Below are 17,062 nucleotides of genomic sequence, written 5' to 3'. Positions count from 1 at the left end.
AAAAACTACTGGCAAATAGAAGGGGAAGAAATGGAGGCAGAGACAGATTTTACCTTCTTGGGCTCAATGATCACTGCAGATGGTGACAGCAGCCCCGAAATTAAAAGACGCCTGCTTCTTGGGAGGAAAGTGATGACAAACCTTGACAGCATCTTCAAAAGCAGAGACATCACCTTGCCGACAAAAGTCCAAATAGTCAAAACTATGGTTTTTCCAGTAGTAATGTATGGAAGTGAGAGCTGGACCATAAAGAAGGGCAACCGCCGAAGAATTGATGGTTTTGAGTTGTGGTGCTGGAGGAGACTCTTGAGAGTCCCCTGGACTGCAAGGAGAACAAACCTATCCATTCTGAACGAAATCAACCCTGAGTGCTCACTGGAAGGACAGATCCTGAAGCTGAGGCTCCAGTACTTTGGCCATCTCATGAGAATAGAAGACTCACTAGAAAAGACCCTGATGTTGGGAAAGTGTGAAGGCAAGAGGAGAAGGGGACGACAGAGGACGAGATGGTCGGACAGTGTCATTGAAGCTACGAACATGAATTTGACCAAACTCTGGGAGGCAGTGGAAGACAGGAGGTCCTGGTGTGCTCTGGTCCATGGGGTCACGAAGAGTTGGACACGACTTGACGACTATACAAAAAAGTTATGGTCTTTTCATTACTCCATGAAGAACACTAAGTGCTACGCTCTGGCATCAGGAGAGGAGATCTAGGGTAGCGATATTTTTTCAGCCCTTAAATCTCCTGAAGCCTTAAATACTTTAGTGCTTCTGGATCCTTTTGGGGAACACAGAGAGATGAAGTCATTGACTACCCATTAAGCAGCATCAAAGAGGTGTCCCTTTGTCTCTTTGATGCAAATATGAAGAACACTGGAAAAAGCACAACAGTAATGAGTACTAAAGATGGAAAAATCACAAGAGACACAATGTGTCAGATGGAAAGTCCATTGAATTGTCTGTCCCATTCTTGCTGAATTAATATTAATTTAATTAATGCCCCCAAGATTTTTGCAAGTGGAACATGAAGACAATAGCCTTCTATTGTGGAAAAATTAGTGATAGAAATGAATTTTGAAGTAGTACAGAAAATCAGATATTTAGGAGTTACTATTACAAAAAAACCAAGCAACTTAATGAAAGAGAATTATCTGAGAATACAGAAGGAAATTTGGAAAGATTTGGAAGAATGGGGTAAGCTGCAATTATCTCTGATGGGAAGAATTTCAACAATAAAAATGATATTACCAAAACTTGTATTTCTTTTTAAAAATCTGCCAATACTATTAAATTTTAAATATTTCAAGGATTTGGCTCCTCTGACAGTGAATTTTCTTTGGAAGAAAATCAAGAATAAAACTCAGGTTATTACAGGACTTGAAAGAAAGGGGGGGGGTTAGGTCTACCAAACTGGCTATTATACTATAAGGCTTGTGCTATGATGTGCCTAGAGTGGTCACAATTGACTAGATAGGCCGGGTATAAATGAAATAAATAAATAAATAAAAATAAATAAAAGAATGGATAATTCTTGTAAATCAAAGATTATTGAAATTGGAGGGGCATGATTTAAGAATGGGTTGGCATGCATATGTGTGGTATGGGAAATACTGTATAAGGAGCAATTACATTTTATGGAACACATTTTGAGAAAGGCACTATGTCTAGTGTGGCAAAAATTTCAAACACAAACTTATAAGAAAATCCCAACATGGGTAGCGCCTATAGAAGCATTTACTTTGAAAGTGTTGAATCAGAAAGGAGCGCTGCTAACATATAAAGACTTAGTTAATAAAGAACAAAACATAAAAAATAAGCAAGAGCTTGAGGAACTAGGGGTGACAACAGATTGGTGGTCAATGAACAAATTAGAATCGAGATACAAAAAAGATAAAATTGTGGGCTTCTTTAGGGTGAAGTCCAAGTGAATAAACTGTGGATCTATACTGATGAGAAAATAATTTTAAAAATGTATACATATCTATTGGAACATGATATGGAGGATGAGAGGGTAAAGGAGACAATGATAAAATGGGCAAGTAACTGTGGTTACAATATTGATATTGATGATTGGACAATGATGTGGAAAGAATAACATAAAATGATTAAGCTGGTAAATTTAAGAGAAAATATCCCCAAAATGTTCTACAGATGGCACTATAACCCTGTAAGGTTGGCAAAAATGTCTGAGGGCAACAGCAATGTTTGTTGGAAGTGCAAAAAAAGCAGGAACTTATTATCATGTGTGGTGGACATGTGAAAAAGTTAAGAGATATTGGACACAGGTGTGGGAAATAATAAACGAAATCATTCATGTCGGAAATTACCGATAAGAAAATCAAATATTTATTTATTTATTTATTTATTTATTTATTTATTTATTTATTTATTTATTTATTTATTGTGTAATGTATATACTCGCAGCTGCTAGGTTACTCTGGGCCCAAACTCAAGAAATACCCATGATGAAGGAGTTCCTAAAGAAACTATTGGATATCACAGAATTAGATGCACTTTCAGAAGCACTACGAGAACAACCAAGAGACTGTGTAAAACAAAGTTGGAAATTAATATATGTTTGGGCTCAGGAAAAGAGAAAAGTTTCGGGCAAAATGTTTTATGTCTATTACTTTTTTCAAGGCTCACCGGAAACCTGGGGAATATGGGATCCAAAGGAGGTTGGAATTTTTGTCCTCTGAAGGGGGGAGGCGTGGGTTTATTTTGGGCTCTTTTCTTTTCTTTTTCTTATTTTGTATTTTGCTGTAGTTTGCTTTAATAAAAATAAATATATGTAGGGAAAAAATTATCCATCCACCACCTTGTATTATTAATTGTTTTTATGCTGTCTTGTTCTTTGTTTTTCTTTTCTAGTTTAAATTGATTGATATATTTAATTTGACTTTTCTATTGTTATGCTGTGAATTTCTTTTAAGTATTATTTGTTGTTTTTATCATGTTGTGAAACACCCAGAGTGGCCATGTAGCCAGATGGGCAGTATAGAAATTGATTGATTGAATTAACAAATTAATTAATTAACAAATTAATTAATTAATTAATTAATTAATTAATTAATTAATTAATTAATTAGGATTAATTAATTAATTAATTAGGATTAATTAATTAGGATTAATTAAAAAGGATCACACAAATAGGTGCAATGTATTATGGTTTCAGCCAATGTTATTTGAACTTTGGTGGCCCAGGCTTTTAGTTGCTTATTAACTGTATGGATAAACATCAGTTTCTTCAAAAAGCTCAGTACAAATTACATGAGGTATCAAACAAGTATTAATGAATCTGATTTTCAAGCATAATTTGTTAGACGCAGATGATCTAGCCTTCTACAGCAATCAACTTGAGCTTTAAAAAATCCAAACATTTAAATGCTAGAAATTGTAAATTAAACTAACTATATTAACAGTGGAAATACGTCTCAATACATCAGTGCACCTGAATCTGCAGGAATGTGCAAATCTTTCAGGAAGCAAAAGCTGTACAAGAGCGGTCTGATTTAATTGAAAATAGAACATACCTGTTACAGTTTTTGTTTTGACAGGGCTGCTGGCATATTCAGAGGCTTGATTTGACTGCTGCTTAGCCAAAGGCGTGCTTCCAATTGATACCTCATCCTCTTTTTTCCTGGTTGCTGGTGTCCCAAGAGAAACAGATCCAGACTGCTAAAAGAAGGAGGGGAAAAGGTACAGTGACTAATTTAGAAGGTATGAACAGCAAATAGAAAAAGATATTTTGTATCACAGAAGATACATTATACACAGTTACTTCATCACAGGTTTCTAGGAAAAGACTTTGGCTTCATAACTAAAACACACAGTATGCCAAAACAAATTAAGAATTAAAATTTGGGATGATTAAATATTTTAAGCCCCAGGTTTTTGACTGCAACTGCCTTGTATTTGCTCTTTCTAAAGATTATAGTAAAAAACCCACATTTTTACTGTTTTAAAAAAGTAAGGTAAGTAAAAGGTTTAGAACGCAAATTACAATTGTTGAAGCATAGTGAAATTCTGGAGCCTTGACCCAACTCTGAATGGATACAGCCACTGGGATTTGAAAATTCTTAGAAAAGTAGCATTTATATAAATTACTTTAGGACAAGGAGGAGGAAGTAGAAATTTAATTCTGCCCTACCACACTCCTGCCAAATAGGTAATTAGCAATATATCACCATTCATTCGAATAGGGCTCCATGTTCTAGGATTTAGGATCAGAAGTAGCATAAAGTGCTCATTCAGCCCTTATTTGTTGAAGCAAGATGTGTGCACTGAAGCCTGATTTTGTGTACAGGGTCCCAAGCAGATACCACAGGAATCAAAGAAACTGAATCCCTTTTTAAATGTCTGATTTACTAATCTTGCCAACCTCCTCTATTTCTACGAAACAAAAGTCTTCCAAGCTTTCCTTCTTGTGCACAGTGTTTTTTTATCTCCATGGAAACAAAACTCATGCCTAACAGAAGAACTATTACAAATTGCATCATGCAAATATGAACAAATATAGCTTTTTTAAAAATAGCCATACTAAATCAAAGACTGTTTTTAGACATACAACAACCTGTCAGATATAACAAGCACCTGAGTCACAGGCATTTTTATCATCTTTTGTAATTATAGTTACAGTGGTGCCTCGCTTAACGAGTGCACCGTATAGTGATGTTTCCGTATAGCGATCCCTTTTTCGGGATCGCTATACGGAAACATACCCGATCTTCGCAATGGGGAAAACCCGCATTGCGAAGATCGGGTATTGCGGCGGCCATTTTGGAGCCGCCGAACAGCTGTTCAGTGGCTCCAAAATGGCCGCCGGAAGCCCGGAAATGGCTGCCGGCAGCCGTTTTCACGCCCTGCCCTCGCTTAGCGAGGGCGCGAAAATGGCTGCCGGCAAGGGGAATCCTCGCTGAACGGGTAAGTAAGCAAGGTATTGGAACGCATTAAACTAAGTTTAATGCGTTTCAATACGTTTTCCCTACCCGTTTAGCGACGATTCCGCATAGCGAGGGTTAATCCGGAACGGATTAACCTCGCTATGCGGGGCACCACTGTATACTGTACAGTTAAAGAGCTGGGAAGTGAGAAATTGCACACATTATATGCTAGGAAAGAAGTTTGTATATGGCAAGAGGAAGTGTAAATTTTCCCCAGTCTAAAACAGAATACAATTAAATGGGTAAAGGCTAAAAGGCAACAACTCCAACTGAAACAAGAACCTATGTTAAGTGCTGTCTATATCCTAATAATATCATTACTTGGAGAACATATTTTCCTTATCAGAAATTTTAACATCTGTTTTTGAAATAGCATATTATAGATCAAAGGCATGCTTCGAACCTCTGTACTAGAATTTCAAGGGAACCAAGAGTATGGTTTTGAAGGTGGCAGAATTATTAAGTTCTTTGATGAAAGGATCCTTATCTTACACATCTTTGGAGACAGAGAAAATCACATGAGATGCTCACATTTTTGAAAAATGGGAATTTTAGGCTGATAAACACTGCAGGAGGCTGCAACCTGTTCAAAGCAAGAATCATTGGTAAAGAAGGATCCTAAGAGATGTAATTCACCTCATCTTGCTTGAAAAAAAACTTTTCTATTTGCATCAGGAGGGGCATATGAAGCCCAAGGGCCACATTTTGCTCACACCTGGGTTGAAGGTTTAGGGAGATTATGTTCTGGCCTCTAGAGAGTATCTTCTAATTCTATGTTCTGATCTACGTACTGCACAGCATAGGAGAGGGTTGTGAATGTCTTAAGTGTCATTTTAATTCTGAAGTGCACTTGAAAATCATTTCTGGTTCTCAAAAAAACTGTCCAGTTAAAAATATCAATCATGCCAAAAATTGCACATTCCCTAGCTACCATACACACTACTGCCAACTCTGCTAGTGTGCCTAATGTAAAAGAAGACTGAAAATTTGAGAAAAGCTGTGCCTGGGAGAGTCTGCTCCATTTGATGAAAAATATGGCTCAAAACCATTCTAATGACAGCAGAGACAGATCAATATTATATACTATGCCATTTGAAATGAAGAAAAAACGAAATTATCACAGCCAGAAAAAGCTGGAAAAAATTATGGTCATGCTTTGAGTGCTGATCTGGTCAATGAAACAACTGTTTAATCTCTGCTCACTTCACTTAGGTTTGAAGTTGATGCTGGTGACACCCAATAGAATTCTGCCAGCTTTTTGCCATTACTGGCTGTAGCTATAACATAAAAGAAAAACCAGTCTTAAATTATGTGGGAAATGATCAAGATGTTGAGCTATAGTCACATGCTGGCATGGAAGGTGCTGCTGGAGAAAATCAGCAAATGATAAATGCATCACAGCTGAATAATACTAGTAGGATTCTGACACCGATGAAGTGACATTGATTGATTGATTGATTGATTGATTGATTAGCCAATATCCTGTTGCAAAACAGTGCAGAGGTAAATGCTCTTGGCAGTTTTCATGTTTTACCTGCCACCTGTTATATTCCTGGGCACACAACTGAGTGTATAACCAAGTACACAAGGACATGTCCACAAGCACAATGGACAACTAACAAAATATGTACACTGCTTCTTGATTTCCATTTACGCTGCAAATATCAACAAGAGTCTAGCTATTTTTCATGCACAGCCCTTTTAGTATTGCACAAAATTCTGTTCATCTAGCAGGTCACAGAAAATTAAGGAGCAGACATGGATTCATCAGAACTGAAGATGATTGTTCAGCAACTATGCTATTGCATCTGGAAGTTGCTCTAGTTACAGAGACAATTGTTGTTGTTGTTGTTGTTGTTGTTGTTTAGTCATTAAGTAGTGTCCGACTCTTTGTGACCCCATGGACCAGAGCACTCCGGGCCTCCTGTCTTCCACTGCCTCCCAGAGTTGGGTCAAGTTCATGCTGGTAGCTTCGATGACACTGTCCAACCATCTCGTCCTCTGTTGTCCCCTTCTCCTCTTGCCTTCACACTTTCCTAACATCAGAATCTTTTCCAGGGAGTCTTCTCTTCTCACGAGATGGCCAAAGTATTGGAGCCTCTGCTTCAGGATCTGTCCTTCCACTGAGCACTCAGGCTTGATTTCCTTTAGAATGGATAGGTTTGTTCTCCTTGCAGTCCAGGGGACTCTCAAGAGCCTCCTCCAGCACCACAATTCAAAGACATCCATTCTTCAGTGGTAAGCTTTCTTTATGGTCCAGCTCTCACTTCCATACATTGCTACTGGAAAAACCATAGCTTTGACTATGTGGACCTTTGTCAACAAAGTGATGTCTCTGCTTTTTAAGATGCTGTTGAGGTCTGTCACTGCTTTCCTCCCAAGAAGCAGGGGTCTTTTAATTTCGTGGCTGCTGTCACCATTTGCAGTGATCGTTGAGCCCAAGTAAGTAAAATCTGTCTCTGCCTCCGTATCTTCCCCTTCTATTTGCTACGCAGTGATGGGACCAGTGGCCATGATCTTTGATGATTTTTTGATGTTGAGCTTCAGACCATTTTTGTGCTCTCCTCTTTCACCCTCATTAAGAGGTTCTTTAATTCCTCTTCGCTTTCTGCCATCAGAGTAGTATCATCTGCATATCTGAAGTTGTTGATATTTCTTCCGGCAGTCTTAATTCTGGCTTGGGATTCCTCCAGTCCAGCCTTTCGCATGATGTATCCTGCATATAAGTTGAGTAAGCAGGAAGTCAATATACAGCCTTGTCATACTCCTTTCCCAATTTTGAACCAATCAGTTGTTCCATATCCAGTTCTAACTGTTCCTTCCTGTCCCACATATAGATTTCTCAGGAGACAGATAAGGCAGTCAGGCACTCCCATTTCTTTAAGAACTTGCCATCGTTTGTTGTGGTCCACACAGTTAAATACTTTTACATAGTCAATGAAGCAGAAGTAAATGTTTTTCGGGAACTCTCTGGCTTTCTCCAGGATTTGAAGCATAATCTTGCCAGTGTGTGAAATTAGTGCAGTTGTACGGTAGTCGGAGCATTCTTTGGCACTGCCCTTCTTTGGGATTGGGATGTAGACTGATCTTTTCCATTCCTCTGGCTACGGTTGAGTTTTCCACACTTGCTGGTATATTGAGTATAGCACCTTAACCATGTCATCATTTAAGATTTTAAATAGTTCCACTGGAATGCCATCACCTCCACTCGCCTTGTTGTTAGCCATGCTTTCTAAGGCCCACTTGACTTCACTCTCCATGGTGTCTGGCTCAAGGTCAGCAACCTCACTATCTGGGTTGTCTGGGACATCCAGATCTTTCTGGTATAATTCTTCTATGTATTCTTGCCACCTCTTCTTGATGTCTTCTGCTTCTGTTAGGTCCCTCCCATTTTTGTCCTTTATCATATGCATCTTTGCACAAAAGGTTCCTTTAATATCTCCAGTTTTCTTGAACAGATCTCAGGTTTTTCCTTTTCTATTATTTTCCTCTGTTTCTTAGCACTGTTCATTTAAGAAGGCCCTCTTGTCTCTCCTTGCTATTCTTTGGAAGTCTGCATTCCATTTTCTGTAACTTTCCCTATCTCCCTTGCATTTGGTTTCCACAGAAGTAAGCTTAGGAGAGTAAATGAAAAAGTTATTAAATGACTGTTCTATATGATGGCTTTTGGATTAGTTTTGTATTGAGGAGGAAAAAGAGTATGACATAAAACAACCATATCCAAGTCCATAAAGCAATGGAATAGATAACACCAATACCAACTGGAAAAAAAATGAAGTGACTCTTAGTTGTCTTTGTACAGGTTTGGCAACAGCTTCACTGTATAACAGTAAAGCTGGCCATGTTGTCCTTCACACAAATTAGCCAAGGATGAGCACTGTGAATTTTACTTAATAAAAAGATGCTTAATAATTCAGTAACATGTGTGAAAAGTATAGCAAGCATGGAGCTATTTGATTTGGTTTGGTTTTCCCTCAGACAGTTGCAGGAGAAATGTAGGGAACAATAACAGCCATTCTTTGTGGCCCTCATAGATCTTACCAAGGCCTTTGATTTGGTTAGCTGGGTCAACTGTTTTAAAATACTTCCCAAGATTGGATATCCACCTCAGCCTGAAGAAAACACAAGTCATGAGCCATGGCATGGACTCACATCCCTCTATTACCATCTCCAAGAATTGGAGGTTGTTCATGACTTCGTGTACCTTGGCTCAACGATCTTTGACACTCTCTCCCTAGATGTCAAGCTGGATAAACGCATTGGCAAAGCAGCCACCATGTTCTCTAGACTCACAAAGAGAGTATGGCTTAATAAGAAGCTGACGGCATATATCAAGATCCAGGTTTATACAGCCTGTGTCCTGAGTACACTCCTGTACTGCAGGGAGTCCTGGACCCTTCGTGCACGGCAGGAGAGGAAGCTGAAAATGTTCCATATGTGTTGTCTCTGACACATTTTTGGTATCACCTGGCAGCACAGAGTTCCAAATAGACTATTCCTAGAACGAGCTGGAATTTTTAGCATGTATACATTACTGAAACAGTAATGTCTACGTTGGATTGGGCATGTTGTGAGAATGGCTGACAGTCGGAAAATTACTGCAGGGAAAGCGCCCCAGAGGGAGACCACAGCTGCGATACAGGATATCTGCAAGCAGGATCTGAAGGAATGGACCTCAACAGATGGGAAACCCTGACATCTGAGCGTTCAGCCTGGAGGCAGGCGTTGCAGCATGGCCTCTCCCAATTTGAACAGACACTTGTTCAGCAGGCCAAGGCAAAGAGGCAGTCCTGAAACCAGCAAAATCAGGGAGTTGGACAGGGGATAGATTGTATTTGTCTTCAGTGTGGAAGGGATTATTGAATCGGCCTCCTCAGACACACTAAATACTGTTCCAAGACCTCTATTCAGAGCACGTTACCATAATCTCTTGAGACTGAAGGATTCCTAAAAGATTTGGTCTGGTCTGGTCTGGTCATTTCAGCAGCTTTCTTGACCATGAACATTTTTTAAAAAATCCTCCAGGGTTTTGGAATTGAATAACAGATGTAAAACAATACAGAAGGGAAGGCTACAGTACACAGAAAGATCTGAAATTCTTGCCATTTAAGTATAATGGTTCCTGAGAGTCAAGGGGAGAGAAGGGAGAAGTATAAGAAATCACATGGACTCAACTTTATTTGGAACAAAACTGACCACTGCTTTATTAATTACAGCTGCCAAATAGCCCTGTTGCTAGCATTGAGCACAGATCACCCACCAGCCGACTGATAATACTCCAGGTAACAGAATTGGAATTAGCCATATGTGTGTGTGGACCGCACTGTGTGGACCCCTCTGTCACTGAGGGAGTAGAAATGGGCAACACCCAAGAGCTGGGTTTGCACCTGGACTCTGCTCCCACCTCCTAAATGGGAGTTCCATCTAAGGAACTACAATAAGGAGTGCCCCCTACCCCTGGGGGTGATCCTTATTCCCCCTGGATCCAGCCCCATGCCCCAAACCAGTAAAGTCACGACATAATTACAAGAAACCCTTCTATTTTGCTATATGAACATGTACACCAGACATATGCAAATGTAAAAAGGCCAGCTAGCTGAGAGTGGCCCTATTTATACCCTCCAGGTTGAGCCATGCCTACCAGCTGACCCAGCTGGCTGACTGTGGAAGTGTGGGAAGCTCCTCCTTTCATGCAGAGCATGCTGAGACAAAGAAGGTGGGCCACCAACATGGTAGCCACCGTGCTACTCCCGCCCCCAGGAGCCCTGCCAATGACAAAAATGGTCCCTGTTAAGTTGGGGACTTAACATTTGAGACTGACTCAGTCACAAAACTACATCACAATTTCTGTCTAGTTCAGTGAGTCACTGTCAGCTGAAGAGCTATGATTAATACACTCAAATTTCAGCTGCTGACTATGCTTTATTTTTTAACAGACAAAGAAAGAGCTGCAGCAAAAATTGTCTCAGAAGATCTACTGTATTTACTCAGATCTACTCAGAAGATCCACATGTGTACCTTTTTGTTTCAGGCAATATAATGTATCAGGTAAGACACACATCTCAAAAAAGGGTCCGCACTGTTTTTTTTTTTTTTTTTAAAGAAAAGAAAAGAAAACTATGATGTCAAGGAGCAGAAGTAAACCACTTTGATTGTAAGTAGGTTGGTCCCATCTGGAAATGGGAGAAAGGGGTTGCTGGAATTCTTTGTGGTTTCAAGAAATACAAGATATGTAAATTTCACCCAAATATTAATAATCAACACTAGAACTCAAATGAACTCAGAAAATATAATAGCATTCACCCTATTCGAGTGTTCTTAAAATGTACTGGTTAAAATACTAAAAATTAAGATTAAAATATAACAATTATTGTGTACAGAATATGAGGGATCCATGATCTATGCAAGTCCTTTCAAGCACAGAAAGAACTATGAGTATAGATAGATTCAGGATTCTTTTATTTCCCAGAAATATGAGAACTGAATTGTGTTCTTGAACAATAGAATGTTGTTTTACTAACACATTTGTTCTGAAATCTTTCACAATGAACAGCAACAAAATCAACACAAAAGCAAGATTTCAACATAATTATTGGAAACATTTTTTTCTACTAAGGACTAGCATCATACAAATAGGCAAACAAAGTTCAATCATCACAGTATGCTGATGTATGCTGCCCAATCACTCCGGCTTGGCTTCTTGCAAAAAGAGCAGCTGAACTGAGTAAACCATGGACCTTCCATTTGCAGCTCATCATGACATTGCCACAAGATTCAGACTGAGATTTGGGATTAAATTTAATAATAAATATAATGTTATCTATAATAGAGAAGTAATAGGATGATGCTTTCAGTCCTAGGGCAGGTCAGAGGCACAACTCTACAGTCTTGTTCTACATGTGACTCCTCTTTATGCACTGTGCAAAGAGGATTTTTTTTATCTCAGTAATCTCCAAAAGAAAACTGTATTTCAAGTATGTTTAACAAATATAGAACATTGCTGTTATCTCCTCCACCTCCCAATTTAAATGCCAATATTGTCTTGATGTGGACCAGATGGTTACAGTACAAGATATATGGACACATGCTTATTTTCTTTTTATTTAAACTGTCACAGGATTGTATAGAATGTACAATAATTACACGGCTTAACCATTTTAGTACATTACTGTAGAAAACATATAAAGCCACAAAGCAAGCATTATGGGATATATATTCAAAGCTGGGGAAGAGGTTTTATATTTGTTAAAGTCCATGTGATTTATGTGGTGACAACCACATGCACTTCTTGGAAAATTAACCAAAATGTAAAGAGATACTAGATTGATCTTCAAAAGTGTATTTTAATCAAGGAATTTCAATTTGGACTTCCCCTGAATAAATATTAATTATTTTAAAGCCCTAATTTAAGTTACTTAAACTTTAAAGTTCTCAATGTACAGGTGGAAGGAAAGCTAAAATATTAATTTATGTCCAGATATATTAAAATGAGGCAGATGTACATATTAACTTATGTCCAGATATATTAAAATGAGGCAGATGTACAGTGGTGCCTCCACTTACAACCATAATCCATTCCAGAAGATGGACGTAACTTGAAATGGTCGTAAGTCGAAGCACCATTTCCCATAGGAATGTACTGAAATGCAATTAATCTGTTCTGGCCGAAGAAAAAAAATCACACACACACCAAAAAATCACTGCAAGACTCACTGGAGACGCAGTTAGTCCCTTCCAGCCAAAAAAAAAAAAAGGGGGGGGACAATCAAGTGTGCAAGATCCATGGGAAATGCACAGAAAACAAACAGAGCAGATCAGAAATGCACAGAGAACAAAGAGGGCAGCTCGGAAATGCAAAGGAAACAAAGGAAAACACAAGGGAAGCATGCAGGACCCATTGGAAATGGGGAACCCCCCCAAAAAGCAACCAAACCCCCAAGACCCATTGGAAATGAGGGAAAAACCAACCCCTCAAGACCCATAACAGCACAGAAACATAAAGCCCCCAGCTCAAAACCATGCTGCAAAAACACCCAGAACAGTTTTTAAAAAGCAGAAAACAGCACCTTACCTTACAAGGTAGCCCAAAGCCTCCCTGCAAGCACACACATATGCTCTCAGAAGCAGAAGGAGGCAATCCCAAGCCTCTGACGACAACACACACACTCTAACTGCTGGGGCGAAAGAGCTAAAAGAAGCAGTCTCGTCACCACCTACAGTTAGCAATTTGAATTTCCTGCCTTTTCCCCCTGCCTTTTTCTGGTCGTTAAGTGGAAACTCCGGTTGCAAGTAGAAGAAAAATTTTGCGGCCAGAGCTGGTTGTAACTCCAAATGGTCGTAAGCAGGGACGTTCATAAATTGAGGTACCACTGTAGTGGTAAGTAAGTCACTTTTATGTGCTGGCTAGGAGAGAAATACAGTCTCTACCTGGCCATTAACTTCAATGGGTCATCAATGGGTCATCTGTAATTAATAATATATTAATTAAGTAGACTTAGTTATATATCTAACTGGGATTAAAACTGTTTCTAAAGAGAAGGACAAATAAAAACTACATTTTGCATATCTCAGCTTAAGCTATCTTGGAGGATCGTTCTGACAATGAACCGTGGAGAAGGGGCAAAAGCATGTATGTGACCTTCAGGCATGAACTAGATGAGAGCATATCAAAAAATACTACTCTGCTGTTTTAATGCACATGCGGTTTAAATGAAAACCTCTTTCAAAGCACTAAAATAATTCAAGTTAAACCAACTGAAAGAACTGTTAAAACCTATTGGACTAGATCAGAGGTGAACAACTGTGTCCTTTCAGATGTTTCAGAGTACACATAACTGGGGTGGGCAACTGTGGGCAACAGACTGGACTAGGTTAGGGATGGGCAGTTTATTAGACTAGACTAATATACTGGACTATCTGTTGAACTGAGTACCGGATGATCTACTGAACTATCTATTTGTCTTAATCTATTAGACAAGACTAGGGATGAGAAACATACTGGGGTGAGCAATTTATTGGACTAAATTGGGTGGCCAACTGTTGCTTTCTAAATATTTTTGGACTTACACCTCACATGATTCTTCATATTATTTTATAACCCAAGCCACTGCACACACCTTCCTGATATTTCTATTGTTCTGTAATTAATAATATATTAATTAAGTAGACTTAGTTATACACTATATCTAACTGGAATTAAAACTGTTTCTAAAGAGAAGGACAAATAAACACTACATTTTACTAGTGACCCATGAACAAAGTCAGAATGTGTTATATAGATGTATGCAAGCATGTATTTTTCCATAGATTTCAGTTTTTTTCCTACTGAATGTCCACTATTGTTCACTATTCAAACATTTTTTAAAAGTTCAAATACATGCAGAAGCCAAATGTGGATATGGAAAAACATCCTCTTTTGCCCCTCAAGCACTAACCACACAGTCACAACAGGAACTACATAGATCCTAACTCAAATATGTAACAGCCGCTACAATGTAGCCAGGGTTTCATGCGAAGTAAAGAAAGCACATATTTCAAACAATATATTATATTTTGAAACCATGAAGCTTCTAACTAAAATTATATTTAAAACATATATTCAGGATTATTTTAAGAGTATTCTTCCACTATGCCAAGTTAATATCAAAAAGGTCAGAAATTGTGTGATACAATTGTGCAAACACTTGTATTTGTGGGATGCTGAAGAAACAGTCTTACATATCAACATTTTGTTTTAAGACAATTTCAAATTTATTCTTAAATTTATTTAAAAATAACAGAAAGTAACATTAGTTAAATTAGGCAGTTTTTGCCTTTTGAAATTTTTTTTCAGTATTGATCTCTCTCTTTCTCTTTCCCCCGTGTTTGCATGGGCAGTTTTCTAACTAGCCTTTAAGAGAAACCAAAGAAAATATTTATCCCTTTTTTTAAAAGAGTGATACAGCACCTCCGTGATAGTCTTGTTGTTTAGTCGTTAAGTTGTGCCCGACTCTTCGTGACCCCATGGACCAGAGCACGCCAGGCCCTCCTGTCTTCCACTGCCTCCCTGAGTTTTTACTCAAATTCATGTTGGTCACTTTGATGACACTGTCCAACCATCTCGTCCTCTGTCGTCCCCTTCTCCTCTTGCCTTCAAATTTTCCTAACATCAGGGTCTTTTCCAAGAAGTCTTCTCTTCTCATGAGATGGCCAAGTATTGGAGCCTCAGCTTCAGGATCTGCCCTTCCAGTGAGAACTCAGGATTGATTTCCTTCAAAATGGATTGGTTTGTTCTCTTTGCAGTCCAGGGGACTCTCAAGAGTCACCTCCAGCACCACAGTTCAAAGCATCAATTCTTCAGCGGTCAGCCCTCTTTATGGTCTAGCTCTCACTTCCATACATCGCTACTGGAAAAACTATAGCTGTGACTATGTGGACCTTTGTCAGCAAGGTGATGTCTCTGCTTTTTAAGATGCTGTCTAGGTTTTTCATCACTTCCCTCCCAAGAAGCAGGCGTCTTTTAATTTTGTGGCTGCTGTCACCATCATGGAGCCCAAGAAAGTAAAATTTGTCACTTCCTCCATATCTTCCCCTTCTATTTACCAGGAGGTGATGGGACCAGTGGCCATGATCTTATTTTGTTTTTTGTTTTTTGATGTTGAGCTTCAGACCATTTTTTGCGCTTTCCTCTTTCACCCTCATTAAGAGGTTCTTCAATTCCTCTTCACCGAGGAGTGATAGTCTACAGAGTACTAAATGAAATTTCACTTCCTCTGCCCTTCCGTCAAGAAGCAGAGGAAGTTTTCAATTTGCTGATATTCTGAAGTGGCTCACTTATTAAACCACTTCACAATATTGAAAATTCCAATCAGAAGGAGCCTGGACAGCCAGGAGGGCTTGCTTTGGAATCTTTTCCAGTGATCACACATGCTGGAAACAGATCAAAACAGAGCAATCTCACCTGCACCAAAACAGTAGAAGCTACTGACAGGGGCTGAGAAAGATGTGCAATCAACTGCTTTAGGGATGGTTTGGTTCACTTCAGCAATTATATTGTGGAATCACTGGAAAAAAGAGTGAACCAACCTATTTCACAGACGACCAAAGAGTGGGACAAATGCTTCTGTAATCAAGCCCTGAATTATAAACATGGTTTTGGTAAATACCATTTTACCAAGAACAAGGCATAACAGAAGAATTACCATATGTTTCCGTGTATAAGACTTGCTAATCTCCACTTAGATTTCTTAATGTTGGGTTAGAAACGTGGGGGCATCTTATAGATGGGGGCATCTTATACACGGAAAATTACGGTATAGTCTTCATACCAAAGTTAAAATATTTCATTTGTGCATTAACTGTAAGACTGTGGAAATTCATTTCCCTCCTGTGAATATGGCCAAATCATGTCTCAGAAGAACATTCTATAAAACAAAACAAAAAAAAGCCACAAAAAAGTGAAGAAGCCAGGGCCTTTTCCTGCCTGTTACTGCAGTAATTCAAGCAATCACATTCTTCCATGCTTCTTTAGAAATACACACTGTGAATCACGTAAATAATTCCTACCTGCTGTGTAGGTCTGCTGCTTCGTTTCTGAGGTTGGTATATGAGCCAAGTATACAATATCGGATCAATATTGACTGTCAGTCCTTGCATACTGGCCAAAAGCACTGCTCCTATATAGAAACAACAACAATAGCAACAGCAGTTTAAAAGTTGCATGGATTATAAAAATACTGCAAATGTGTTCAAATTCTCCTACCTAAGTGCTATTGCAAACTGGATCAGTTGTTAAACAAGTGACTCCTGACTTCTGTAAATTCTACTAATTTAACAGCTCTACTCTAGCTGGGATACCAACAAAATTCTAGACTATGGGAAACATGTTCTCTTTTAGACATAGAGAGTGTAACTTGGCTACAAACCTGATGGAAACAATGCACCCTTTCCATGTTATTATAGTCTCCACAATGTGCAAAATGGTCCTTTATTCTACCATATACACAGTGAAGTACATTAAAATGTACATACAAAGTCTATGCTTTTATAATTATTGCCAAGAACATAATATTAACCAAGGGGAGGTGGCATAATGGGAATAAAAAGGCCATTAATGTTTCATATAGACAATTATGTGCACT

The 17,062-nt window shown here is 38.7% G+C and overlaps 1 protein-coding gene across 5 annotated transcripts in view; it reads right to left on the bottom strand.

Annotated features, from left to right (window-relative positions):
• Window positions 1-17,062, bottom strand: part of VPS13B (vacuolar protein sorting 13 homolog B) — a 495,255-nt gene that overhangs the window by 279,205 nt on the left and 198,988 nt on the right. For 4 of the 5 annotated variants that reach the window (XR_012086959.2, XM_020785369.3, XM_020785367.3 and 1 more), the window contains exons 20-21: window positions 16,488-16,597; window positions 3,534-3,678 (exon numbers count right to left, since the gene is read on the bottom strand). Coding sequence is in view for 4 of the 5 variants with exons in the window: in XM_020785369.3 (XP_020641028.3) it covers window positions 3,534-3,678; window positions 16,488-16,597 (255 nt within the window). In the remaining variant the exon portion in view is untranslated. The remainder of the gene's footprint in view (window positions 1-3,533; window positions 3,679-16,487; window positions 16,598-17,062) is intronic. The other variant, XM_078393610.1, reaches the window with a different exon arrangement.

Source organism: Pogona vitticeps, chromosome 4 (assembly GCF_051106095.1).
Source record: "Pogona vitticeps strain Pit_001003342236 chromosome 4, PviZW2.1, whole genome shotgun sequence".
Lineage (NCBI taxonomy): Eukaryota > Metazoa > Chordata > Lepidosauria > Squamata > Agamidae > Pogona > Pogona vitticeps.
Note: the sequence above shows the minus strand (reverse complement) of the source record. Positions and strands in the feature narration are given on the sequence as shown.